Source organism: Passer domesticus, chromosome 7 (genome assembly GCF_036417665.1).
Source record: "Passer domesticus isolate bPasDom1 chromosome 7, bPasDom1.hap1, whole genome shotgun sequence".
Lineage (NCBI taxonomy): Eukaryota > Metazoa > Chordata > Aves > Passeriformes > Passeridae > Passer > Passer domesticus.
Genome location: NC_087480.1, coordinates 32,226,929 through 32,237,665, shown reverse-complemented (window position 1 = coordinate 32,237,665; position 10,737 = coordinate 32,226,929). Strand labels below are relative to the sequence as shown.

The following is a 10,737-nucleotide window of genomic DNA, read 5'->3' as shown; positions in this document are numbered from 1 at the left end:
GGCTCTGGTTCACCCTCTGGGTGCATGAAAATGCACAGGGGTGTTTTGGGTGGGTTTTGGTTGGTTTGGGGAGAGCCAGTTTACACAGCAGATGGGGACAAACTCCAGAGGGCTTTAGGCTGCTTGGGACTGGCACTGGGGCAGGGTGACATGCCCGGTCCAGCCCTCATGGGCTTCTCTGGCAGGCTCTGGGTGAGCAGCTTGTGTAGGGTACCTGCTCTCCAGCTGCAGGAGAGGGACAGGGTAGCACTGTGCCAAGCAGAGCCACACTGCAGCCCAAGAGATGGCAGACCAGGGCAGGTGTTCCAGTAGTTTGCCTAAGGAAATATTAATAAGTACAATAATGAAGTTATTAGTAATAAATAAAAGAAGGATTTTACTGCCTTCAGTAGTAGGGACACAGGGAACAGAATTACACAGGATAAGAGATGCTCTCTACCACCAGAGGCCAGGGGTGCTGCCTGAGGAGGATGTGGTGCCGCAGCAGTCCTGAGCCCCCAGCCCCCAGCAGCAGCCCTTCCCAGGGTTGTGCAAGCCCAGCCACCACCCCAGGACCCTCCCCGGCTCCCTGGCAGCAAATGCCCCCAGAGCAGCCAGCAGCCCCTACCCATGGCTGTGGGGGAGCCGTGTGCCTCTGGCTGGGGCACCGCTGGGGTTTTTATTTCTGACTATTGTGAGTTGTGAGCTGGCCCACAGTCAGGTGGGGCCAGGCCAGGAAAATGAACTGGTGAGAGCAGCACAGCCAAAGCCCGGCCAAGCCCAGCTCCGCGAGGACGGGGCCTCCTGTGCTGGGGACGTGGCAAAGGACACAGCTCCTCCAAGGTGCTGCAAGGCACATACTGCACAGGGGTGCACTGCTCCTCATCCTCCTCCTCACTGCCCCTGGAGCTGTTTGTCTTGCTGTGGGATCAACCTGTATTTCCTAACAGCCAGACACATACATGAATAATATAATATAATAATAACTAATAATTCAAAACTCCATGTGAGCCAGTTAGTGCTCAAACCATGAAGGAAAGGTAGCTGGCTGACAAACTGAAGCTCATGATCTTCTTTGCAAACTGCACAGGGGAGAAAAAATAATGTAACAACATGCTGAAGTCATTACGCAAGGCTGATGCTCTGCTGGCAGCTCATCCCAGCTGAGCACAGTGTGCTGGAGCTCCTGGGCCCAGCTCCGGCCTGGGGCTCGGCTGACAAACACAGGAGCAGTGAACAGAGCCTCACTCTGGAATGGCAGCAGATCACTGCAGCCAGTGTTTGGGGCAGATGGAATGCTCCCCCGCTGCCCGGCGAGTGGCTCTCTGTGCTGGTGAGGCAGAGAGGGGTGTGTGGTGCTGAGTGTGTGTGACGCATGTGTGGCTTCAGGAGAAGGTGCTGGGGCTCTGTTCCATGGAACTGAAGCCTCCCCTCTGCCCCAGCAAGGCCAGTGCTGATCCACGGGCAGTTGTTAGCAGTGAAAAGTATTATTAAACAGCACACACAAAAAACCCACGCAAACAAAAACCAGGAAGAAAAAAAATCCCAAAACTAAAAAAAACCAAACTTTACAAATGCATCTGCTGCATGAAATCACTTCCTTTGGGCCAAGCCTTCAGCCGTGCAGCCACATGTGCTGGGGAAGGCAGCAGCAGGATCCTGGAGAGCCAGGCAGGCGTGGGGGGGGCAGTGCCTCGTCCGGCAGCCTAGCCCCAGGGCAGTGGGGTTGTTCTGCTTGTAGTGCATTAGTGGTGAGTGTGGGGCCCTAGCACCCTCTTGAGGGTCTGGGCTGGGCTGCTGCACCACACTGCTGCATCCTAGGGCTTTCTGCAGAGGGAGGCTGCACAGGCAGGATTTGGGAGGGAACGATGAGGAGTGGGGCTGTCTGGTCAGGCCTGAAGCTGGGAGCTGGACTTCCTCCTGCTGCCCAAGCACACTGCAGGGGGAGCGGCCCCATGCCAAGTGTGGGTGTCTGCTGCCTTGTCTCTGGCTCATCAGCCCACCTCTGGCAGCCTAACAGGGACAGAAATGAAAAACAACCTACAATTCTGGACAGCGCATCAGTAGCAGGGATGGCCCATATCCCCCATGTTGTGTGGGGCCCCCAGGACTGTCCCTGGCGAGGAGCCAGCTGAGCTGCATTATCCCCGGGCAGGATGCAGCCATTGGGTAAGGTCAGGCACAGGAATGGGCTAAAGGGGGCTGTCCCTGCTGTGCCCACGTGCCAGGAGTCCCAGGAGCTGCCAGGGAAGGGACTCAGGCTGGTGGCAGGACCTGCTGCATGCCGGTGCTCCCCTGTGTGCTGAGCTACTGCAGGGATTTGACAATGGCCCTCAGGGCATGGGGCATCTCTGGGACAGAGGGGGACGAGCTGTAGAAGGTGTCGGTGTGATTTCTGCGCTGCTCTCTGAGGTATGGAGGGACAGAGGAACTTTTGATGTGGAGGATCCTAGTGTCCATCACTTCGCAGTCAATCTGCATCATCACCTCGTAGTCCTGCCCATTGATCACATTCTCTGCAAAAGTAAGGATAAAAAAAAACTAGGTCAGAGTCAGCTCTGCAAGCTAGGGATCCAAGAGCACTAAAAGCAGAGCTTTATGGACCGTTTTTTGTCTGGAGCAGGAGCTGCAGTGAGGGAACTCCCTTTCTGCAGCTGCACACATAGAGCTCCATCTCACACAGCAGAGCCCCAGACTGCTCGTGACACCTCAAAGAGCCTAGACCACGCTTAGCATGTGCAGTCACACCTAGAAATTAATGTCTTTTATTTCCCCTTCTTCATCTGCACATCATTACTGACGGAGTTTGCACTGTGTAACATTCATTACAGAACTGTTGCTCTTGAGCCACTAAAGTATGGGTGTGATTGAAAATAAGGTTTATTTAAGAAAGCTGAATGTTTCACTTTCTGTAACCCTCTTGACACTGGGGATCTTGAGGAATTTCTTCACCAGTTTATTAACAAAAAAACCCTAAAATGTGATCTCTAAAAAGAATTAACTGTGCCTCATTCCCATCCTGACCTGACTGGTGTACTTGAGTGATGTGGTGACACTGGGCAAGGCCACTCCCCTGACAGAGCCCTGGACACAGGATGACCTTGACCAGCACTTGGGACCCCAGTGTGGCCCCCAGCCCATGACATCTGCTGCCACAGGAGCTGCTGGGCTTACAGGCTGTGCACATGGCTAGCATCTGCTGCCTGGATTTAAAGGTGGGAGACTATTCCCTGCATAGACAGTGTGCCCAGGAATGCAAGATCTGAGATCGGATTTCCAGGCAAGACCAATCCTTTCAGAGCCAGAAGACTGCCACTGGCAGGGTTTCCTTTCTGTGCTCAGGAGGATGGAAGATCACCTAATGGAAAGCGTATGGACTGGAGGAATGCAATATACATTACTAATTTTTACTGTTTTCCTGGATTAACTCTGACTCTGGATGACAGCTGAAGACCATGGCCAGACCCTCTTGTACCCCACAGCACCTGTAGAAGCCATTAGATCAGCTGTGTCTGGTATAGTAATGAAAGGCAGGAGCAGACCCTTGCTAAGTGGGCTGAGAGCCTGCAAGGGAAATCAAAGCTTGCACCTGCAAGGAATGAAATGGTAAAAGCTCTGTATGTGCCACCAAGAGACTGAGGCCACAAGCAGCTGTGCAAATCTCTGTGCCATTGACCCAAACCCCCAACAAGCACCTCACCCCTCCTGGATGCTGCACTGCTGATAAAGCCCTGCTATGATATAAGATGCTGTGTCCTTAGCTGGGACCCTTTCAGAGGCCATCCCTCCAAGTCACCCCTTCTCTCTGCCTTTGGAGGTGCTCTTGGCTCCCACCCACAGGCTCAGGACCAGTCAGCAGCGGGGCCTGGGCTGCTGGTGCCACTCAGGAGAGGGGACTGGAAACGGGAGCCGAGGGGCACAAGGAGAAGCTGAAGGGCTCAGAGCCTGGAGTCAGCAAATGGGCACATATGGGCTCCCTGTGACACAGCAAGCTGGAAACAGTTCCTCAGCTCTCATGCTGCAGTTGATGGAACCCCAGATATGTGAGAAACAGTGCTCCAAAGCCACAAGTGGGTGAGGTGGGATGGGATGGTGGCCAGGGCCAGGAAAACATCTTGGTAGTGCAGTGACCTTCCCTGCCTAGTCACAGCCAGCACAGAGGGCTATCATTAAGTTCTGGGCACTGCACAAGACAGAGGAGAACAGCAATCCCAAGGGCTGCCCAGGCAAGGCAGGGAGCTGTGCTGTGTGGGTGGCACTGGGGAACCAGCCCAGCCCATTCTGGCCAGCTGGGATCCTGGTCCTCTTGTGCTGACACAGCTCCCTCCCAACAAAGTGTGCCAGGATTAAGTAAGCCACAGTTCTGCTACCCCATGGCAGGAGGGTCTATGTCTGAGTCAACCACAGCGGCAAGAGCTGGGAGGAATCACACTCATGATGAGCTTCTCTGGCCAGCAGGCACACAGGAAATGCACACCTCCCACACAGACATTCACAAAAAGTACCCAAATCATGCCCTCGGCCTGTGAGTTAGCCCAGGTGAAAGTCAGGTTTGAAGTTGGCATCTGATTCTTTCCCTTTTTGGGGTAAAGGCACTGAACTGCTGCAGAAAACCTCTGCAAAGGCTTTGATCTCAGAGGGGTGAGGGCAGCAGTGGGAACGGCTCAATGCCCAGGCATTTCCAGCAGCCTTTCTCATTACCATTAACTCCAAACCGACACAGAAGAGGAAGCAGGATGTTCCTCAAAGACAGCAGTTACTGCTTGGTGCTGCTGCCAGGCACCTGGACAAGCTTCATTCTAAGGAGGGGTCTGAAAGTGGTGGCAGCCCCGGGACACCCAGCCCACCCCAGCCCAGGGTGGGGCTGGTGCTCTGTGAACACCCATGTGATGGTGTCAGCAAAACAACAGGCAAACGTGACCTGAGCACAGCTGGCACAAGCCCCTGTTTGGGAAGACTAGCTCACTGCCATTGCAAAAAATGATTGCACACGGCTCCATCCTGAGCTCGATGCCATTAAACTGCTTCATGAGCTGGATGAGCAATAGACAGCATACTTAGAAGATTTCTGGAATATGCTAAACTGGAGAGATTCCAACAACTTTGGAGTGTCTAGATTGGATGAGACTGCAGTTTTGATAAAAGAGAGAAGCTGTCCAAAATCTTCAGAATGCATTTTCACCACAGCCAGAGCTGGAAAACATGAATAAAAATGGGGCTGGGCAGAAGTACTACAGAAAAACCTTGAGGACTGCAGAGGATCACTGTGGATAAGCCAGCAGAATGACAGGATTAGAAACAACAGCTCCACTACAAGAGAAACATATTTAACTTTGACCAATTTTCTAATGATAATGAAATACAAGCCCTGCATGAAAGTACCCTGGGGAGATGAGACAATCTCCATGATGAAGAGTTTTAAAGGAAAGGCTGGAGGAGCAGCTGCCCATCAAGCCCTTGGGTACCAGAGCTCCACAGACACCTGCATTCGCTCCTGGTGCCTCTGGCCCTGCCTCTCTGTGAGCTGCAAGTCCCTGCTCCTGACCACAGCTGTGGTCAGCACCTTCCCCAAACACAGCACCTCAAGTTGTGGGCTCTCCACTGGACTCCATGGTCTGATCTGATTCCTGTGTCAGATCACTCCTTGTCAGGCTTTCTCTCCTTCCCCTCCCATGCAGTACCAACATCTGGAGGCACCAGAGGGGCAGAGTGGGTTTCCAGAGGGGCTGTGCCCAGCACTGAGCTCAGCAGCTGCCTGTGGCTGATCCCTGGAGGGGTCAGCATGTAACCAGTGCTCAGGCCAGCGTGCACCGCCCTGCCTGAGCACACAGCCACCACCCTCCCAGCGAGGCACAGGTAGCAGGGTGTCTGTGAAGCAGAACTGACAGCCCCAGGCTGCTGCCTGCTGCTCAGGTGCTGGCTGCAAGGTCAGCACTGCCAGCATGCATTACACAGGGCTGCCCAAGGGCCCGGAGCAACACTGACACAGAGTGATCTTTACTGCACTGAATTACTTATGACTGATGTTCTGTGGGATTACGTAAATGAAAACACAGGAATGGATCTCCTGTAGAGGTGTCTGGATTTATAAATAGATTTATTGCTCCTCTTTGAAGTTCAGAACATACGGTTTTTCACACAGCGCAGACTCAGGCTTAAGAAGCTGTCCTTGCTGGGCCAAGAGCCTGTGCTGGAGTTAATTATTTGTTAACAGGTTTAAAAGCCATGCTTCAGATGACTGACTATTTCAATAATAGCAAAGGTAATTGTGCCAAGCATTGCAGCTCTGACTGCACTTTCCCAAAGAGCCTTGCTGGCTCTTGCAGGCTGTACCAAAGCAGGCTGAGCTTGGTCTAGGGAACAGAAACCTAATTCCCAGTGCTGCTCTCCCTCAGAAAACAATCATGTTGCAAGATACAACAGATGAAAGCTGAAGTCTGCAGTCCAAACCAAAACCAAATAGGGCTGAGGGCATCAACTACTGCTACAAATTACTGAGGATGATAGAAGATTGTCTTCCTATTTGAAGCACTAGATTTTTAAAACTGTATAGAGACCATAAAAACAAAATCCTCCTTCTTGCCTCAGCAGCACTGACATCTATCAATCAGTTGGCTGTTCCAATGTCTGTGAGACTGAGCACCTACTTCTATGGGAGAAGTAGAAAGGGAGAAGACAGGCAGAGGGCTTGAAAGGCAGGCAATGAAACTTTTGTTCTGCAGTTAGTAAGAACAAAGTCAGCTGTCTCCACAGACTTCAACTTTACATCTGTCATCAGGCTGTTTGGCCCTATGGACACATCTTTCTTAAAGATGTAATTCTGATAATTTATCCTTTCCTACTTACATCTTCCCCAAAAAGCTCTGCTGTAACACATGTTCGTTGTGGAAACTGGTATCTGCAGAGAAACTGAAACAGAGCTCCCCTGAAAGGCCACCTGAGCTTGCTGGACTGTTTCAAACACCATGGAAAAGCTTTACAGCTTTCTGAAGGTGCGCTCATGCCATACGTACATTTATAGAGCCTTATTCTACCAGAACAATGAGTATTACTTTACTCTGGGTAATATCACAGCGTATTACCAAAAAAAAACTCAGTGGGACCAATACTCTTATCATTCAGTGAGCTCCTCAGACCTCAGGCCCTTTTCTAAGGCCCCAGCTGCCTTTGAAGCAGATAACCCACGTACCTACTGCTGCTTTCTGAGTAGGTGACTTTAAAATGGTCAGAACCTGCCTGGCTCTGTATCTGCTGTGCTCACTGACTACACATTTAAGGTGCTGTCAGCCACACAGATCTGGACTACCCTTACTCCTGCTAAGGTACAGGGAGGGCAATCACTCACGCCATCCTTACTTTAACTACCCTTCTTTGTCAATAAGGCAGGAGAATCATCCCCTCCCTGCGGGGGTGGGGAGCAGAAGGTTTTTGCTATCCATGGAACCAGTTTAACTGATGTCAAAATAGGAGCCAGTGAATCACCCCTGTGCAAGGTGATCCAAACCCACCAACCCTATCAAAGCCATCTTTGCTGAACAGCCACTCACACTCTGTACTTTCCACAATTCCTTCTAAAGAGAAAGTTTTCAGTCTGTGTCAACACTAATCTACACTTGGAGCCCCTTCTGCAGGCCCATCTCTCACAGCAGCAGAAACCAGGGCAGCATTCAAAGAGCCACTAACGTGTTCCAGCACCTGGGTGCTTTGAGCAAGCTGCGCCAAGCTGACAATGATAAAGTGTAGCTTTAGGAATGATTTAGCACCTAATTATCCAAATAGTTTTTATTGTAACCTGCCCTGGCCCAATCCAGAGCTTATGTTTAGGGTAGCAGGGCTCAGAAGGCATGAGCTTCAGGAGTTGAAGGCACCAGCTGTGCTCTGCTGCACTGGCCTGCTGAAGGGCTGCAGCTGTCCCCACACATAACTCACAGGGCTCTCTCCACATTGCCACTGCAGCAATCTTCCATCTCATCTCCGTTGAGAAGCCCTGACTGTCCTACCCTGCACATCTGGACAATGTTTCCATCTGAAGGGTTGGTATACACTACCAAATAAGTATATAAATGAAGCAGTGCTACAGACTAAAAATACACTCACTGCAACAACGCAGCAGCATTGCTAAAACATTTGCAGATTGGATTGTAGGACAGGATTCTTTGAGGCAAAGGAGAAAGTTATAGTCAAATAACTTCCCTTTTTAAAAGCAAATTCCCACTTGGAACTACTTCTAAACAGAGCAGTTGCAGTGGTCTCACCTCTGTGAACTCAGCTGTCCTCAGTCCCGGGCACAGACTAAGTGAGATCCTGGCATTTCAGTCTCCAGGTCTCCTACCACTTCTCCAACTGTGAGCCCAGCATCTCTAGGAGTACAGAAACTCTGGAGCCACACTACCAAACTCACTCTGACAGCAGGAGACAGGGTCTCTCTTCATGCCTGATCCATTGGAGCAGTGGTGTCAGGGATGATCCAAGGGAGATATGCACAGGCATGAGAGGTAAGCTAGAAAACCAGAGGAAACAAGCTCTCAGTGGCCTCTGAAGCAAATAATGGAGCCACCAGAGAGCCTGGCACTGGCTATGGGTGAGGAGAATCACCTGCCCTTAGCTTACACCACTGTGTGGCTTCTGGAAGAGGCCAGCAGCACCTGGGAGCAACGCAGTCAGTGGCCAATCTGTGCCAGTTGGTGCTTTGCAGAACCTGCTCTAGACTGGGAGGTCTCGGGGAGGGGGAAGGAAAGTTGGCTCTTCCCAGGGACCATGTCCCACTGGATTGCCCACCTCCCTTTTCAATCTTCTTTCATGCTGCATCACTTCCCTCTAAGAGAAAGAACAAGAGCTACTGAGGAGATGGCCCAGTGTGGACTTGGTGTGATTGCTCTTGTTTTGGAGAAGGTGCCAATGGTCACCTCAGCAAGAGAAGACCAGACTCACCAGTGTTGACCCTCGCAGGCACTTGATTTAAAACTCCCTCAGATGGAGTATTTCTTGGAAAAACAGAGACTTTTTTGACAGCTCTGGCTGTGTATACGTGTGTTGTTGGCAGGGTAGCATTGCTGCAGGATGGCCCTATTTAAAATTTAACCATCTGTGACAATGCTAATGACAAGAGGTAAAAACCCAAAGAGAAAACAAAGACAAGGGTAAGGAGCTCTGCTGCACAGAAAACTCTTGGGAGTGAAGGAAAGAGGCTAGAGGAAGAGCAATGCTCTTAGTCAGAACCATCCCATGCCCACTTGGGAGGCACTAAAAGGATAAACAAACTTCCCACACTGCCTGCAAATCCAGACCTACCAACTTTACAAGACATAAAACTGCACATAGGAGAGTAGCCTAGAAAGGCATTCCAGTAAAGGCTTCTTTCAAGAACTAGGGCTGGAGGGCTTGTCCTAGGACCAGGGCACTGCTCCCTCTGAGTGCAGGAGGGACTGGGAGCCAGGACATCTTCCCAGCACAGACCTGTGTATGAACCTACTGGTAACAACCCCTTCACTGCAAATGGGACAGTCTGTTTCCACCTTTTAGAGAGACGCTAATCTGTGAGTGAGCCTTCCCTCTTGTCTCACAAAAGCTTGCTTCCTTTCAGCAGTCTCAAAGAACCATCTTTTTCCAAGAACATCCAGTATGTTGCTGTGCTGAAGGGACCACCCTTATCCTCACTCACTCTCCCTCTGGGGCCTCCAATGGAGCACTAAGGTAGGGCTTTCCTCTGCAGGAGCTGTGCTCTCTTCCCAATCTGTTGCATGTGCCAGGACACACTCAACTCTCACAGATTCTGCCAACTGGTGCAAAACTGAGACTTCAGTTGAAGCCATTTTTTAAAAGTTTGCCTTATTTGTCACCTGCCTGATATTTATACAGCCTCAATTGTTAATACCAGCACAAGAATACTTTACTCCTTCCTTCTGCAGTGCTGACTTCCACTTTAAGTACTCCTTTACGCCTTGGTCCTCCACAGGCACTAGAGATTCCCTGGCAGGCTTCCTCTCAAAAATATTTTTACTATTTCTTTTATGCCTCAGGCATGCTGTTGCTCAGTATCTTTTCCTGGCTTAACTTTTTATGGTTTGATATTTAGTCTGCCAGAAATTATCCTCTTTTTTCCCCCCCTATTCCCTCATTTGGCTACAATGTCCATTGTTTAAAAGATATCTTCTTACTTTTATGGACTTCTATGGATTGACTTTAACATGTTACTTAACTTAAGCCCGTAGTATTTTTTAGTCTTCTTTTAAAGATTTTTGCAGTGAGATTTTAATCTTTAATCAATCTTCATTTACCAGCATTTTAACCCCACTAGTTTTTCCTTTAATGTTTTCCTGTTTTATTTAGCCCTTACCTTTGAACTGTGGCATTTCAAGTTGCAGGCACTTACTGATAAAATTAATTTAACTACTAGACTTAATGTTTATTTTCAAGAGGCAACACATTGTTTGTATTGACATGGACCTTGCCTATTACCCAGTATCCCTTGTATCCTGGTGTTGAAGTGTGTCACTGATTTAAAACTGAAGGCTGGTGAGAGCTTGTATTCCCTTACAGTTGAAATGTCTTTATAGCTTGGACGGTATCCAAAGAGTGAGCTGAACTTTCCACCTGTCTAACTTGGGTACATAAAGTTACCTCATTTATTTAGATACAGCAATCAGCTCTTGCTTGTAGGAGTGTATTTTTTACACCATCTTCTGTCTGTGTGGGGCAAGCACTCTCCTGCACACGAGCTTCTGTGACCCAACATGTGTCAGTCAGCGATGGAAGCAC

At 50.0% G+C, this 10,737-nt stretch overlaps 1 protein-coding gene across 2 annotated transcripts in view; it reads right to left on the bottom strand.

Moving 5' to 3' along the window:
• Positions 1-349: 349 nt before the first annotated feature.
• The window catches only part of ATF6 (activating transcription factor 6), a 74,902-nt gene continuing 64,514 nt past the window's right edge, over positions 350-10,737 (bottom strand). For both annotated transcript variants that reach the window (XM_064427426.1, XM_064427425.1), the window contains exon 16: positions 350-2,495. In XM_064427426.1, the coding sequence (XP_064283496.1) occupies positions 2,287-2,495 (209 nt within the window). In that variant the 3' untranslated portion in view covers positions 350-2,286. The remainder of the gene's footprint in view (positions 2,496-10,737) is intronic.